Below are 17772 nucleotides of genomic sequence, written 5' to 3' on the forward strand. Positions count from 1 at the left end.
GGCTAGCCTGAATCTAGTCTTAAACGTAAGCGACGTTATTGTAATAAACATGTATCCCTCCTTTACCTTTTAAATTTCATATCTAGTGAGTTGTTATTTGGGTTTGTCTTTATTCATAAGACAAATCCACATAGAAATAGCGTATGAGGCAGACGTATTGCTAACCTGTAGTCATGCTACATGTCATGCTGCTGTTTGCATTGTCGCCTCCGTTAATAAACAAATCTGTATCTTTAAGGGTTTTTTCCTGTATCTTTGTTTGGAGGGAGTTTAATTTTGAGTTATAATGGTGTGCCATATATAACTAGGAATTGTATTCAAATTTGAAAGCAGTAGGAAAATATACTAGCCTCATGGCTCCATAAATGCATAAACTCTCTTGCTAATGCATTGACTGTCCTGTTGAATTTACTTTAGGATGTACCAGTCAGATCACTTTCATAAATTGATTTGAATAAATCCTTTTTTTTTTTTTTTGCTTACGTCAGATGGCAGAGGGAGACAAGAAGAAGTCTGCCAAGAAGAAGCACGGGAGCCGGAACCCGGCTCTGGCCCGGGGGATCGGCCGTTACTCCCGTTCTGCTATGTACGCCCGCCGGGCAATGTACAAGAGGAAGACTAAGACCACCGAGACCAAGGTGAGGCCAGGTGCACCACAGCCCATGTTAATGTTAAAATGTTCTGAATGCAGCTCATTTGATTTAATTCGATTTCTTAATCCTGATGTGTTCTTATTTTAGATTGAGAAAAAGATCAAAACAAAACCCAAGGCCACAGTTGTTAAGACTGTTGGAGGAGACAAGAATGGAGGCACCCGTGTTGTTAAGCTGCGCAAGATGGTGAGTTATAGAATAAAACTTTTTTTTTTCAGCTGCATGGGATGGATATATGGTCAAAATGATTTTTTTTTAATGTATATATTTGTAAGGTCAACACTAATCATTTTGACACCTGTCTAACCCATCACAAATATTAAAATTTTAAATACAGTGCATATAGAGAAGGTATTATTTGGAGATGAGTGCACCATATGTGATCTCAAGCCATGGCTGGTAAATACATTAATACTTCGAAGAATGCATTTGGGTGTTGGTCCAACTTATGCAACGGAAAAAACGCATATATCAGCCAAACATTTATTTTGTCTGCCTCTAAACCTTAGGAAGGGCCTAGTATCAACTCATGGCACATTAGAGTATGAACATATTTGAAATTGAATCCAGTTTAAATCCTTCCTATTATGTTTGACTGGATTAGTTCTTTTCATGATTGCATGTTTTCTAAGCTATTAGCTAGTATTTGGCTTTATCAGAATACAACCTGTGACCAGCTGGTTATTAGTAGCTTGATACTATTTGCTAGTAGCTATTGTGCTTGTGGGAAATACTCCTTTAGTTTCAACCTCTTATTGGTAATATTATAAAACTACAAAATTATATTTTCTTGTTGGGACAAATGTCAGTTCTTTTAGGCAGCCACCAAACTCATCACTAAATGTGCAAGAAGGATGCCACTTGCACCAATAGTAGTTAAATCTTCTGCTTTGACTGTTAAGTCATTCAGGTGTTCTTGTGTCAGTGGTAAATATGCACTGTTCAGTCTAACATGGTGTCTTTTGACATGGTTATGGATGCAAAGGCACCATTGAGAATGGATGAATTGAATTTTAATTCAATTCCAGGTCCAAGGATGATGAAAGCTCTCTTGCACTAAATCTAGCTTCTGATTTATTAAACTCTAAAAAAGGTTTTTCTTTTAGTTGTTTTGATACAGTTACTACTTAAAAAACTACCATGCTAATGTTTGCCATAATAAATGTGATCCGTAACAAGATATGTTCTAAAAATAAATGTATTTCAGTGTTTTTAGGAATTAACATACTGATTTTACTTAACAGAGAACTCGATCGATTTTTAATAACCTTGTATAATTTTATAAAGGAAAATTTTGCTTCCAATTGGAGGTTGGGACCAATAAGAGTGTGTGGGTTTAAAATGGGGATTACTAATATACTAGGTGCAGACCTGACCCAACCTGAAGGAGTTAAGCCCTTCTGTTACAAACCTTAGTAAATCAGTATTGCATTGTTTGCATTTTGGTATTAGAAATGTTTTAAAGCACCTTAACCAGACAAATGAATACCTCCTGTTTCTGTAGCCCCGCTACTATCCTACAGAGGATGTACCTCGCAAACTGAAGAGCCATGGGAAGAAGCCCTTCAGCCAGCACAAGAGGAAGCTGCGGGCCTCCATCACACCTGGAACGGTCCTCATCCTGCTTACTGGTCGCCACCGTGGAAAGGTGAATGCTTGACAAAAAAAAATTATGGTGTTTACTAAAAGTTGGAATTTAAAAAATAAGGGCAGATAGTCCAATTAGTTGGTGGTTTTTCTCATTTTAACTGAACGGAAAATCTCTTTATTTGTAAAAACCGTTTCATTTTGGGTTTGAAGGGTAACTGGATTAAATATAACCTTTTTTATTGTTATGATTGCTAGGTTATCTAATTGTAAACAGCCATAGAGAACACCTTCATCCCATTTGTAAGAAAATAAGTTTTCTAAGATTGGGAAGAAAGTTTAAGTTAATCAGAATCAAGTTTATTGCCAAGTAGGTTTGCACTTACAAGGAATTTGACTTGGTGTTGTTGGTGCAGACAAAAAACAAAGCAAAATAAGATAAAATATATATATATATATATATATATATATATATATATATATACAAACAGTAGACTGTGCGTTAATGTAACGCAGAAATCCTGAATGGGGGAGAGAAACATTGTCCATTGTCACGGGCGGGTCTTGGCCTTTTTGATAAGGCCGATAGCAGATGGGGGAAAAAAGTCTATAAACATTAAGTCTATAAACATCAACTTAGCTGTTTAAATCCTGTTAATTCTTGTTTTAATAAACATTTGATGGTTTTATTGTGCAGATAAGTATTAGGGTTTGAGCTCAGTGATTCCTTATGGTAAAAGGTTATAAAATAACCTGGTAAATCTGCTTTACTTTAACATTTTGGGGGCTCAGTCAATAGATTCAGCTTTAATCTCACACCTTCAGTGCAACAGTAAAGATTTCTCTCCCACTCACCTGTTGTGGCAAGGATATGGAAGCAAGCTTACCCACACACACTTTGAGAAGGCAGCCTAAAAATGTTTTGAATTTATTCAGCAGGCTGAGAAAAAATATTATAGATTTGTTACAATGCAGCTGACATGGTAGATTTTTGTTTACTGCTTCAAAAAAACAGATTGGAGGTCCTGGGGGGAATATTTGTAGCATGTGGTGGAGTGTTTTGATGCATCATACCTTGAGTGCAGAAGATATTAAATACTGTTACAATTGTTTTTCAGCGCGTGGTGTTCCTGAAGCAGCTCTCAAGTGGTCTTCTGCTTGTCACCGGTAAGGTTGCATATTTTAGAAGAGGTTATTCAGCTCAGAAAAGCTTGATCTAACTTTTGTTTCCCGTTGATAGGCCCTCTAGCCTTGAACAGAGTCCCTCTGAGAAGGGCTCACCAGAAATTTGTCATCGCCACCACCACCAAAATCGACATCTCTGGTGTGAAGCTCCCCAAAACCCTCAATGACACTTACTTCAAGAAGAAGAAGCTAAGGAGGCCCCGTCACCAGGAGGGAGAGATCTTTGACACAGAAAAAGAGGTAATTCACTGAAGGTCTCATTATGCTTCTACAGTTCGGTTGTTTTCTTATTGACTAATCTGTTATCATCTCTAATCTGCAGAAGTACCAGCTGACAGAGCAGAGGAAGGAGGACCAGAAGGCAGTCGATGCTCAGATCCTTCCCCTCATTAAGAAGGAGCCTCAGCTCAAAGGATACCTGCGCTCCGCCTTTGCCCTGTCTAATGGTGTTTACCCACACAAGCTGGTTTTCTAAATGTCAATAAAGAGTTACCACCGTCTTACAACATCTATTGACTCTTTATCTTCTGTTCCATATGCAACCTCTATCACACAGCTGTACCACCTTCAACTCATTTTCTGCTTTGAAGGGCTTTTGTTAAACATCAAGTCACGTTTCCACCTTAATAAAATACTTCCATAGCTTTTGTAATTATACTTCAAGGCGACAGTGGCATCAATGTTTGCCTTTCAACCTGAGGGTTGAAAGTCGTGACTTTCATTGTTTAGTCCTTGGGCACGACACTTCACATGCATTGCCTACTAATGGTTGTCAGAGGGAATACGGCAGTCCCGCTTCTGTCAGTGAGCCCCAGAGCAGCTTTGGCTACCATGAAGCTTGCCATCTTCAATGTGTGCATAAATGACTGTAGCATAAAACCCTTTAGTCAATTCCTTTGACTTGAAATGGTACAGGCCTGTCATGGCCTATAGTGGCCTGCAACTGGCACAAGCTGTGGTTTGGATGTGTGGCCTCCATAGGAAGGCGCAAATGGAGGATTAATTCTTAGTGTCCAGGATTGGGCCTTAAACTTAATTTCAATGACATTGGGGGAAAAAAGCCAATTTCTTTATTCTAAATGGGACTTCAGATGGACATGGTGTATCTGAAAATCTGACTTAAAAGAAAATTTCTAAAGTAGCCCAGAAACTTAAATACTTCTAAAATTCTAAACTATAAAGGAAAAAGATTACCCAATAAAATTGCATTAAATGTTGTATGGTGAAACATTGTTGCAAGACTGACAGCCCCATCATGGACCATAAAGAGTTGCTACTTCAGATGAACTGGCTCAGCATATTGGTGGAAGGAAAAAGTAGCAGAAGGCGCACAGCACAACAGGATAGCTGGAAGTCTTGGGAGGACTATACTGTTTGGATTACAGCTTTTGAAGACGACTAGGACCCGAGGGTTCCTCTGGATTGTATATCTTAAGGGTCTATCTAGGCTAAGGTAATAACTTGTTCAATTCAAAGAGCTCTTTAGATACATTTTTAGTTTCTGAAGCTTTCCTGTTTTAAGTTTTCCTGTGTTTGATCCGTGCTGTCTTCCAGATGTGAGTGGATCCTTAGATGCCAGCTATTTCTGTTTTCATTAAGATGACGCAACAGAACCAACATTTCGGCTAACTAGAGCTCGGGGATATGGACAGAAAATGTTTCTAGGCCAAATAAGAGAAATACAATATTTGAATGTTCTCATTTTAATAAAGGCACACCTCAATCAAACCAGTCCTTAATGTCAAATAGACACATTAATGTGCCAAATTAAACAATGGCAGAAAAAACAATCCACTGGCAAACCCCAATTATGGCTCTACCCAACATCAACCGTCTCCATTTAAAAGTCCTATTTCCCTTTTTTAAACCCGATATTTTGAAAATATTTTTCCCATCCAACTACCAGCTGTAGGTAGTTATAACAAACCAAGCTTGAAAAGAACCCAGACAATATGTTAGCGCTAGATTGAGGATTAGTGCTGGGTTTTTACTAATAAAAATCACTCCTTGCATTAATCTAGTGCTCACTTTCACATTGATTTATTAAAAGATAAACTATATAAAATGTGCTTCTTATACACTGATTAAGTACAAATCCTGGAAATTTGTTCAGTTAATATTTTACAACTCTGTAAGAAAAGATTCCCCACGCTAGTCAGCCTCCACCCTAGTTAACATGACGTTCATTATGAGGTATGCAAAACTTAATTAGCCAGATACATGGTGTCTTGTCAAACAGCCAAAACAACTTAATTTTGTAGTGATTACACTTCAGAAGTCAAATAGACATTGTACTTTAAAACTCAAACCACTGATTCAATGAGCATTTCTAGAATAAACTTCTTTAGCACTCCTATAGTTGAAATTGCGCAAAAGAGGGATACCAGCTTTAGAAGAATAGATTCATTCTTCCTTTATGGGGTCATGTCCTTCGCCTGTTTATTAATCAGTGAGTCTTTTATCAACTTCCATTTTCTAAACATTAGCCTTTTCAATTCTGTTTATATAGCTCCAATTCACATGTCATCTTGCAGCGCTTTACAGAGACGACAGTAGGGTGGTTTCTTAAAAACAGTTGATTGCATCCAGTCTTTTAACGGGAAGAAACCTCCAGTAGATGATGCATACATTAATTTGGTAAGAATTCTTCAGCTAAGCTATCCCTGTAATAATTTGTTCAACCAACTCCAACTAGTAACAAGGAATGTTTTAACAATGCCTTCCTTTTCCTGGTTGCCATGGTGGGACAGGTAAAATTGCTTAAGTGCATGGAAAATGAGTGGATGCTTTATCCAAAACAGTGAAATAAACAAATCATTGAACACAGAACACTTGACATTTAAACTTTAATTAAAAAACTGACATGTCCAAAGTAACAAGACAAAAATAAATACAAGTGTTTCATCTCTTAAACATGGCCATTCTTATAGTCAAAAACAACAAAGCAGAATGCAGCACAGAAAAAGGCAGCGGCCCTTCGCCAAGGAATGATAAGTGCCTTTTGTGAGCTCCGTCAGTATTGTGTGGTCAGTTGGGGTTTGGGGAAATGCAGACATCCCTCAGCCGGACTTAAACAGCAAGATGGCTACCTGACCCAGGTAGAAGTAAATGAAATGCTTGGTCTCATGAGTAACGTAACTCCCAAAATTTCTCCCAACGATGCAGTGCCACGTAGGGTTATATTTCTTGTCAAACTCCTGTGGGGAATAAAAGATATTCTGATCAATATACATGAAATAGGGTTTTTGACTTAAATAATTCAGTAGTTGTTACAAAATGAATTGACAGCTATGTAGAGGCCACATCATTAAATATTTAACTGTAGGTTGATACAATTATAGGAAATATGCCCGATACCCGCACTCCTACACGTGGAACAATTAGAGTAAAACACCCAACCTATTCTATTGTTTGACACTGTTTACTTACATTAAATCTTTCTCCAAACATTAAAATTCGGTAGTGCAACAAAGGTGGAGAATAAATTAAGAATAAATCAAAGATGGAGAATAAAAAGCTTTGTTAAATTAATGCAGGATAATAATACGGTGCTGAACAATTGCCCAATACTTAAGAGAACGGAGTTAATTTTACAGGGCTTCAAAAAACAACAAAAAACATATCAGTTTTGTTTTGGTAAATACGTATATTAGAAAAGACGACTTCTAAACTGACCATTAATTTAAAAAAAAAAAAAAAAAAGGAAAGGAGGAACAAGATTAAAAGCTAAATTGCCATTTATGAGAAACAAGTAAAAATTGAAGAGTTTATTTTCCAGTTACAGATTGGTCATATATTATTATTTAGGACTCTTTGTGGTGGCTCAATGTGTCTAAGATTTATATATATATATATATATATATATAAAAAACATGGAGGAACCCTGGAGGGCCGGTTAGTATAATAATAATAAAAAAAAAAAAAAAAAGCTTTGATATTTCCCTTCTACATTTTCTTAAGCAAAGTTTTCAAGTGACATGACTAAGCTGACTGCAATTTTTCAAAGTTCTCAACAGTTGTTTAAAAACTGTCTCTCTACAGGAAATACCATGATGAAAATTCAACTTAAGAAATATTCAAGGATGCCAGTGTTAAAGGACACGCCGCCTCAAGGGAAACCTATATCAAACTGGATGGTCAACAATGAAGCCCTGGACGGTTTAAAAATCCTCTACTTTATATCATATTGGCTTAGTGGGAACAGTTATGGAAATCTGCAGAAGTAACATGGGGTGTTTTTCCAATTTAAGATATTTTGCAAACAGCATCTTTAAAGGAGAGAGTTTATGACTTTGCAGTGCTTTAAATCTGGGGAATATACAAGTGGATAACTAAAGCGTGCCAAATTTACAATGCAACTGTGTGATTAAGAATGTATTATTATGATTATTTTTGACTACAAAATGAAAAACGTGTGTATGCATCACCCTACTGCAATTGCATGTTTTCAAAATAGATAATATGGTTTCGGCACTAAAACAGTCTCTAACCCAACCTCATCCTCAGCCCTAGGCACAAAAATATACACAACATAAAATTCCTACTAGAATACTTAGATGTTTTTTAGAAATTGTATGTAGATTTGTTTTTAGATAAGATGCTTCATTGGTGTTTTACCTTTTTAATGAAAGCTGCAATGTCTTTCTCGATGTTATACTTTTCCAGGGCCTGTGTGGCACACTCCACGGCGTCCTGCTGCATGTCCTCCGACATGTCGGCGTTCTTTATCACTGACTTTCTGTCAGACATGGCGTTGCCCTGAGTAACCAAAACACAGCGTATCATTTATCATCCTCGTGAGGGCATTGACTCACACACGTTTAATGTGACCGAGTATTGCGCCTGAAGTACCAACACTGATCAGCAGCAGCATCCAACAAATTTAAGTAGGAAATGCAAAGAGATTATAAGAAATGGAAAAAAAGGTCTATTCTGGGACGACATTATTACATAATGTTTGATCGAGCCATTTCTACAAGTGTTGCATAACTTCCATCAAATGGCAGGGAGCTGAACGTGCGCTCTGCGTAGTTTCTATGGATACTCGGACATTTAAAATTACCGTTTGCATTTTTTTTTTTTTTTACATAGAATCTGATAAAAAAAAAAAAACACTAAGACAATAACTACAGCGATCCTATAAAAATAAAATAGCAACCGCTGAAAACTCCCCTCTATTTATTTATAATGTGGACGGCACATACATTTTAAAATCTTTTTTATATGTTTAAGGGAAACATGTTTTTCATCTAAAAATCTATGCGCTAGACTCTAGCAATCAATGATGTCATTAATTAGCTAAAAGCACGATAGTGCTTAATACGACAAATATATATAACTGCGATCACATGGAACAAAAATTTCACATATATATATAAAAAAGTGACTTACATAAATGTATGTGCATTAATAGTCAGCCTACCTTTAGTTGGAACGTATCAAGCGATGAATGGTGCTAAATGGTTGATTGTATGGTGTCAGATTGCTCCTGGAGCGACAACTCCCGCGAAGTGGTTGACACAAAAGTGATGTGGGTGTGTGGCAGTTGCATTCTGCTAGCTTGAGCTCCTCCGATTGGTTACCGTTAACGCTCAAAGCGCCTTCATTGGTCTATTTAACATAATACTTGTGGAGTTTCTCGTAGCATTTTATTTCAACCCGTCATGCACTGCGAAACAACCGTTACCAGGGAGACTTGTGTAAATAATTGTGTGTTAAGATGCAGCTGAGGCTAATTGCTAAATTGTTATTCCAATACAGTTACGTACTGTAGATCCAGTTTTACCCCAATTGTAATTTTGGTTATGTAAAAATGTGTAATTACATAGATTGATATAATTACATAGATTCAAAACGGGATATTTTGAGAAAAAAAAAAAGCTATTACTTTTCAGTTCCGCATGGTCTGTAAATAAAATACACCAATTTAGAATTACATTGAAATTTTTCATTTTAGGGTTCAATGTAATTTTTACAGGTTAAATTTCAGTACTTTCCATTCTTTTATCTCAGGCTTTAAATAATCTCAGAAAATTACTTAAGAATCAATGAAACCTTACAGAATGGCAGAAAGTTCAGCTAAAATGAGATCGATAGATGGACAGATAAATAATAGATTGACAGGTAAATAAATTCATGGATGAAACAGATTGATGGATGAATGGGAACAGAGACTTAGAACTGTTTGAAAAATTGGTGAATGAGAATTGATTAATGGATGGATGATTTAACTGGATGCATGGATAAAATTGAGATTACAAAATAATTGGATTATTCTTGGATGAATAAATTAGACTTTTACGTGCATCTCTATTATATTGGAATAAAAAGCAGTGGTGGGAGATTTTATCTTCAGAGATTACTTTGTTTACAATGGAACACAATACTATGAAAAAAAATAGTAGTCATCTTAGTCATCCAAATACCCAAATCACATTTTTTACTTTAGCTTAGCAGTGTATACATTTCCTGCTTAGCATAGAAATACTATCACTTCCACAGAAAGGATGGAGGTTACAGACATCTGCAAATCACTTGAAACAAATGGCTGAATTTCCTCATGCCATACAGCTCTGTGGGGACCTGGTAGCAAACACTAGAATATATTAATACTTAAGACCAATGTTGGAGGTTTGAGGTCAAGAGCACAAAGTGGAACCATCATGATAAAAAATGTAGTAAATGGAAAATACAACTGTTTGGATTTATTGTTTATTTCGCAAACAATTACCCAGCATTATTATTTAACAAACACCCAAAGGATTATTCTATTCTAAATGAGTGACTGACAATAAGCAATGCTTCAGACATCCCATTTTCTTCATCAGTAACATTCAACATATTTTTTAGAGATCCCAACACAAACTAAAGGCAACCCTAATTTATTATTTCATGTCCATCTGCTGCCCATTTCCTGGAAAAATATCACATTTTGCCATAATCCAAAATGATGTGTGTTGAGGTTTTTTAATCACTTATAATAGATTGAATAAACTACAGTTCACCATATTCAAATTTATATAAATAGACCCACTCAGCGGCTTCTTGAAACTATCTATAATCAAGAGCCTAGTCCAATAATCAATTACAGAGCATGATGCTGTAACATTTTCAAGGTCCCTAATCTAAAGAACTTCAAACTAAAACACTTATAAAAGGCCATAATGAAATGCAAAAACATGCATATAAACGAATCAAACAAAAATGTAACAAAGACAATCCACTTAGAAGTGTTTTTTTTTATATATAAAAATGTAACTCCCCTTTTAGGTTTACAATAAACAGTCTGAAAATGAGGGACATAAAACTATAGCTGATATGAAGTAAAGCCCCAAAATACAGCAGAAGTACTTCCATAGGACAGGACGGTGAAGCATAAATAAATACCAAGACCAGGATGTGAAGATCACTTCAATTTAAGTTAAGAAAAAGATCCAACTCTAAGAAATAAATCTTTCCATTATTGCTCTTTTTCAGCGTAATGAGTGAATAGTAAAAGTGGTAAAAGAGTAAAAAAAAAACAAACAAGATCCTTTTTTTGTAATTCATGTTTGCAGAACCACTTTAGATTTTCTTCACTCGCTGCGATCCTTGGGTTCCCTGTATCTGTACTGGATGTAATCAAAGATGTCTCTCTCACTATCCACCAACAAAGGCTCTCCTGCAATACCTGCAATGAAAACATTATTAGAAATCAGTAAATGGCTCTTGGCTGGAGTGAAACAGAAAGCCTATATAGGTGCTGTTGTCAGACTGACCAGTGACACCAAGTGGTCTGATGGTATACTCATTCAGAGTGAAGCCCTTCTCCAGCGCATGAGTCCTCATGTTCTTATTAAAGATGTCACTTCCAGTGAAATACAGAACTCCACAGTAGTACTGATCCTTAGGAATTAACCTTGGAACATAAAAAGGCCAATTTTGGTTAAAATGATGAAAATACGATTTATTTAATTCAACACGGAAGTTCAAGTGCAAAAGTTCCGCAATATATATAAATGTCATAAAAGACAAGGTCTGTTAAGTAAATTAAAAGGTAAGAGGTTCCTCCACTGATTTATTACTGTATGTTTTAATTGTTATAATCATCATAGTAAGACAATTACTATAAAGAAATGCTTTGTTGCCAAGGAGTGTTTTTTACTCATACCAGGAATTTGTTTTGGTGAAGTAGTTATAAACAATGACAAGCAAACATACAGTCAACATAAATCCAAGAATAAACAAATTCATTCACATCTGTTGGTTTTTCCTGACATGTAACAGGTTTTATAACCACAGTTCAAATATAATTTGAAATAATTTGCCACAGTCTAAGCCTGCTTTATTTATTTCAAAAGCAGTTCGGATCTTTTTCGGGGATACTTATTGTTTCGTAACAATAAACTGTTTATGTTTCATCCAAGTTATGGATTTGAGGTGAAGTGGAAGAATTTGGAAGGTAGTTATGTTAATCTTTCCATCCACTGTAAGTAACACAGCGATAGGAAAGGTATGAAAGAACCTAGGCATGACGATCCCAACATAATGCCTGATATTCTTACCCTAAAGGGCAATGTCTCACACCTCTGAGCATACTTTTTCTTTTTTAATCCACAAACCATACGGGCTTATCCAAGTAGGGAGCAGCAACTTTGTAAACTAAATGAAAACATAGACAGTTGTGTGTTTCAATAGCACAACCATATTCCAAATAAACATCAAAACTAGTTTCCAAATATTTCCTGAATGGTCTCCAGATGCCTTTAAACTCATTTCTATTTAAAATGTATTGCCTGAGGATTGTTATTAGCCACAAATGTGATTTTTTTTGCATCCTGTTAAAGTAGGGCAAGGTGTATGTATATTGTGTGATGAAACTTGTTTGGATTCAGATTCAGTGTATATTACAGAAAACACACAATTTCTTACTGGTTCTCAATATCTAAATTAATTTAAATTATTTTATGCATCATCAGTCCAACCTGAATGCATTGTTAAAAGTCTGAAATGCAATTGTGCTGTAGAAAAGTTGTTTTAAGCTTAACAGATATGATATTTGTTGGTAAAAATATTACCTAATATCAATGCGCCTGTGAAGATGTTCTTCCTCTTCCTCATCATCATCTTCATTTCCCTGCAGCTGGCAGACTCCCTAAACAAACAGGAAGTACATTTCGACAAGTCGAACCCTAAATAGGATGGCTGCATATCACGGATTGCATAACTATGTTACAAAGTTCAACATCAAATTTAATTTACCTTTGGGATCAATAAAGTAGTTTTGAACTGGATTTGAATTGAATGGGGATCCATACAGCTGACTACATATAGGAGAGAAAAACAAAGAACAGGGACCTCACCATGAACTTGGTGTCTCCTTTGGACAGAGTGTCGGTCACAAACTCAATGGACTCCAAATGATCGACCACAGCATGAAGAAGCTTAGGCTGCGAACAGAGAACATTTTTTCTGAACAGGTGGAGTTCTTACATACTTATGTATACACTATATTGCCAAAAGTATTTGCTCACCCATCCAAATTATTGGAATCAGGTGTTCCAATCACTTCCATGGCCACAGGTGTATAAATTCAAGCACCTAGGCATGCAGACTGTTTTTACAAACATTTGTGAAAGAATGGGTCGCTCTCAGGAGCTCAGTGAATTCCAGCGTGGAACTGTGATAGGATGCCACCTGTGCAACAAATCCAGTCGTGAAATTTCCTCGCTCCTAAATATTCCACAGTCAACTGTCAGCTGTATTATAAGAAAATGGAAGTGTTTGGGAACGACAGCAACTCAGCCACGAAGTGGTAGGCCACGTAAACTGACGGAGCGGGGTCAGCGGATGCTGACGCGCATAGTGCGAAGAGGTCGCCAACTTTCTGCAGAGTCAATCACTACAGACCTCCAAACTTCATGTGGCCTTCAGATTAGCTCAAGAACAGTGCGCAGAGAGCTTCATGGAATGGGTTTCCATGGTCGAGCAGCTGCATCCAAGCCATACATCACCAAGTGCAATGCAAAGCGTCGGATGCGGTGGTGTAAAGCACGCCGCCACTGGACTCTAGAGCAGTGGAGACGCGTTCTCTGGAGTGACGAATCGCGCTTCTCCATCTGGCAATCTGATGGACGGGTCTGGGTTTGGCGGTTGCCAGGAGAACGGTACTTGTCTGACTGCATTGTGCCAAGTGTAAAGTTTGGTGGAGGGGGGATTATGGTGTGGGGTTGTTTTTCAGGAGCTGGGCTTGGCCCCTTAGTTCCAGTGAAAGGAACTCTGAATGCTTCAGCATACCAAGACATTTTGGACAATTCCATGCTCCCAACTTTGTGGGAACAGTTTGGAGCTGGCCCCTTCCTCTTCCAACATGACTGTGCACCAGTGCACAAAGCAAGGTCCATAAAGACATGATGACAGAGTCTGGTGTGGATGAACTTGACTGGCCTGCACAGAGTCCTGACCTCAACCCGATAGAACACCTTTGGGATGAATTAGAGCGGAGACTGAGAGCCAGGCCTTCTCGTCCAACATCAGTGTGCGACCTCACAAATGCGCTTCTGGAAGAATGGTCAAAAATTCCCATAAACACACTCCTAAACCTTGTGGACAGCCTTCCCAGAAGAGTTGAAGCTGTTCTAGCTGCAAAGGGTGGACCGACGTCATATTGAACCCTATGGATTAGGAACGGGATGTCACTTAAGCTCATATGTGAGTCAAGGCAGGTGAGCAAATACTTTTGGCAATATAGTGTATATACGTTTTTACTTTAGACCAAGTAAGGAGCAATTTATGTGCAGTTCTTACCTGCTTCTCTGTTTGAGAAGTGTAATTCGGATGAGTCAGCAAAATATCAATATCACCACTCGATGCAGCACCTGGAAATTATAAACATTTAAAAAAAAAGCAACAACAAACTGCTTCGAAACAAAAGACCAAATGTTATTAATTAGAGGGAATTACCTCTTCTATAACTTCCACAAATTGTTCCGATATATTCTGGATCAATTTTCTTCAATTCCTTCAGAATAAGAGTCTTAACCAACAACAAAAACAACCATAAGATTATGGTTTACAACAGCACAAATAAAATTATTTATAAAAAGACATAAGAAATTCTGAAAAACATAAACACCTCCATCTTTTCCATTTCAGCTCTTGGGATCCTTTTCTCAAATTCTTCAAAGTACCTACATTCAGCACAGTAAACCATAATATTATAAACACTGTACACTCTTAAAAAAAAAAAAAAAAAGGCAAGTTCAAGTTTTAAGATGCAAATATCAAACCTAATGATTCAGATTAACTTACTTGAGTCCAATCTTTTGGTGATGATTTAATTTGTGCTCTACCTTCTTCAAATCTAAAAAAGAAATTCAGATGATCTTAAAAACATTTAAATGTCCACTGCAACAAACCTTTAAACATACAGAGATCTCTAGGATAGGTTCAACATTATTCATGGAAATTTAACTGTTTGAAGAGAATAATGAGATCTGGTATGAGTGATACAAACCATCCAATGTCTTGACCCCTTCTTCAAAAAACTTTCTGGCAGCAGCAGGCCTAAAATTGAAGACCATGGAGATTTGCTTATTTATATAATAAAATACAGCATTAAAGTCATACTTAACACTATATTTGGTAACATACTAACCCAATTCCAGTGACTCTAGTGAGGAAATTTATGGAGGAGCTGGTGTCATCATTTCGGATCTAGAAAAAAATAAGTATCAGTGAGTCTTGGGGCTGAATAGTAAAACATACAAATATATTGTACCCTGAGAGCAGGGGCCTCTGCTGGTAGAGTTATGTTACAAATACCAAGCCTATATGACCCACGCAAGCATGCTGATGTATTAATTAGTAACTTTGGCATTTATTTAAAGTTAAAAGGAGTGACATATTCCCCAAACAACCAGACCAACCTTTTCCAGTTTTCGTAGTTTGCCAGTCTGCAAGAACTCATCAATCTTTTCAGCTATTTTAGCACCAACTCCATCCTGTTGAAGCGTAAAAGCAAACATAACAGGGTATGAATATTGATATGTATATTCAAATATATACAGAAAGGTTTAGAAAAAAAAAAACACTTAGAGGATTTAAAAAAAACAACAACACCCAATTGTTCAGTAGCACAAGCATGTTTACCACTACAAAGTATTTCTGCTATACGGATGTCATTCAGCTAAAGGAGAAGGGCTATCAACATCAGACACAAACATGTTTTTGTTGGTTGTTGGTTATAGGTTTACAACCAGTGTTGAAGAAACATCTTTACCTTTATTCTTTTTTTAACTCTGTCACTTATTCTGTTATTTTTATACACTTTTTATTGTCCACATTGGTGTGACCACAATTTCCCCATTGTGGGACAATGAAAAGATTTTCGATTGTATTCTATTTTTCATATGTTCATTCCACATGGTGATCATTTTTAAATGTTTGATGGGTGTATAAATGCTCGTGCTGCGCATATTCAGTTTAATCTATATATCAACTTCATGTCGTTTTTTAATGTTTGGTAAATACCCAAGCTTGAATTTTTCTTTTATTTTTGCAAGAGTATTTGGCAGATATGAGCAAACTCCTGATGACAATATATCACACTATACAATAGTCCAATGACGTAACACATTATTTCCTTTTTACTTTATTATCAACAGCAACAAGGAACAATTTGGAAAATTAATTGAGCACATACCAGTTTCTTGGCTTCTTCTCCACTTTTAATCTTGTTAGGATACTTTGCAATGGTGGATGCTGCTTTCCTATCCACATTAAAGACACAAAGACAAAATTAATGTACAACATACAGCAAGTAAGCACCTTTAAGTTGGAAGATACAAAAAGGCAGCTGGAGGGAACTCTTTTGTATCTTCAGGGTTTAATCTCCTTCAGCTCATTTTGTAAAAGACTTTTAAAAAGTCATATTCAAACAGAATGACTTCAAACCATTTCTAAACTCTTTGAAAACAAATAAGAGACAGATGAGGCACAAATACAAGTTATGATCACTTGATGCCTTCTAAAATTGTTTTCTTTTGTCTAAGTGAAAGTTATTAAAAACATACTTCCATACACCCCATAAATAAAATATTTTCAGATTTCCTTTTTGGTCAGTAGGTTGGAATACCATCTGGCTTTTTTCCAAATATGTCTTTTTTGCAGAGGTTTTATTTGGCTGTACTGGGGGCCAAAGCAGCCCCTAAAGCACTAACCTAGTACTACAAATGAATGCATTATTTCAGTCTTTAAAAAAAAAAAAAACACACCTTTTAATAACTCACCTGTATGCATTGTACTTGTGTATTGCTCTGTTGACATTTTTCTCGTAGTTGGCCAGCTCTGAAAGCAGAAGAAACTTTAAGGCGTAGAATCATGAACCATTTAATTTTAAAACCATAGAGCAGAAGCAGCCATTTAAACCACGTCATGTATCAGAAAGTGTACCAAATAGAAAACCACATGCTTCAAACTTAACAGAAAATAATATGTATGAAAATTTTTTATTAGTATATACTAATATATTTTTATTGTAATGGAGTTCGTACGCTAAAGAAAAATAGCCACTGTCAGGCTAACTAACTGCTGACTGGACTAATCGTCACGTACCAACAAGAAAGTCTGTTATTCCCTCATTTAGGGACTCCTGTGGTGCTTTCCTCTTGCTCATAGCAGACTACAGGAAAAAACAAGGTGCACCTGAAAGCCAATCGGCTCTATTATACGACTAAACTGAATATTTCTTTCAATTGTTAGGACTATTAGCAAGCACCTTGCTAACACTTTAGCAGAATACGCTCACGCTGAACAATAACGTCCCATGCTACGTAAAATGCGTATCACGTCATTGATGACTCTCTTCTTCTTCTGGCCATTTACCTGTCCCTTTGAGACAGATTGCAGGAAGGACTTCAACTTGATGCCGTGTTTCTGTGGAAGTGCAACATCAAAGCCAGAATAAGGCTGGAGTTTCACTTCCACAGAGCCACACAGAACATGAAGGATTTTATTCAGCTGTGGGGTTTTAACAACATTTTATGTACTGTGTCAGATGATGGAGAATTTTTTAACTGACACTTGTTTTTACCTCAGTAATGATGTTTAACTGACACTTGTTTTACGGCAATTGTTTATATTTTTGAATTGTGTAAATAAAGTGTTCTTCTTCTTCTTCCTCCTCCTCCTCTTGGATTTATTGGTGGTTGGCAACAAACATTTAGTAGCATTAGCTGGTATGGAGTGTGGTTCGTGATGGACTATCTACTTAATAAACATATATATAATTTAAGGGGGAAAAAAAGAGAAGAAAAAAAACTAAATACTTATACATAACTTTGTATTCTACCCATCTATATCATAAACA

The 17772-nt window shown here is 36.5% G+C and overlaps 3 protein-coding genes across 3 annotated transcripts; 1 reads left to right on the forward strand and 2 right to left on the reverse strand.

The window, feature by feature from the left end:
• The first annotated feature begins 465 nt into the window (after positions 1 to 465).
• rpl6 (ribosomal protein L6) lies at positions 466 to 3933 on the forward strand. Its single transcript, XM_038277241.1, has 6 exons — positions 466 to 638; positions 741 to 839; positions 2158 to 2301; positions 3359 to 3407; positions 3481 to 3665; positions 3748 to 3933. The coding sequence occupies exons 1-6, from the start codon at positions 489 to 491 to the stop codon at positions 3898 to 3900; spliced, it is 780 nt and encodes a 259-aa protein (XP_038133169.1). The 5' UTR covers positions 466 to 488; the 3' UTR covers positions 3901 to 3933.
• Positions 3934 to 6254: 2321 nt separating this feature from the next.
• Positions 6255 to 9000, reverse strand: dynll1 (dynein, light chain, LC8-type 1). Its single transcript, XM_038277242.1, has 3 exons — positions 8848 to 9000; positions 8043 to 8183; positions 6255 to 6622 (listed from the first exon to the last, which is right to left on the reverse strand). The coding sequence occupies exons 2-3, from the start codon at positions 8172 to 8174 to the stop codon at positions 6485 to 6487; spliced, it is 270 nt and encodes an 89-aa protein (XP_038133170.1). The 5' UTR covers positions 8175 to 8183; positions 8848 to 9000; the 3' UTR covers positions 6255 to 6484.
• Positions 9001 to 10122: 1122 nt separating this feature from the next.
• polb (polymerase (DNA directed), beta) lies at positions 10123 to 17239 on the reverse strand. Its single transcript, XM_038277244.1, has 14 exons — positions 17019 to 17239; positions 16694 to 16751; positions 16108 to 16174; positions 15332 to 15406; positions 15061 to 15119; positions 14920 to 14969; positions 14715 to 14766; positions 14539 to 14593; positions 14367 to 14439; positions 14211 to 14281; positions 12767 to 12853; positions 12482 to 12558; positions 11183 to 11322; positions 10123 to 11094 (listed from the first exon to the last, which is right to left on the reverse strand). Exons 1-14 carry the CDS (start codon positions 17077 to 17079, stop codon positions 11000 to 11002), a joined length of 1020 nt encoding a protein of 339 aa, XP_038133172.1. The 5' UTR covers positions 17080 to 17239; the 3' UTR covers positions 10123 to 10999.
• Between the last annotated feature and the right edge of the window lie 533 nt (positions 17240 to 17772).

Source organism: Cyprinodon tularosa, unplaced genomic scaffold (assembly GCF_016077235.1).
Source record: "Cyprinodon tularosa strain WSP-4 unplaced genomic scaffold, ASM1607723v1 ctg130, whole genome shotgun sequence".
NCBI classification, from domain to species: Eukaryota; Metazoa; Chordata; class Actinopteri; order Cyprinodontiformes; family Cyprinodontidae; genus Cyprinodon; species Cyprinodon tularosa.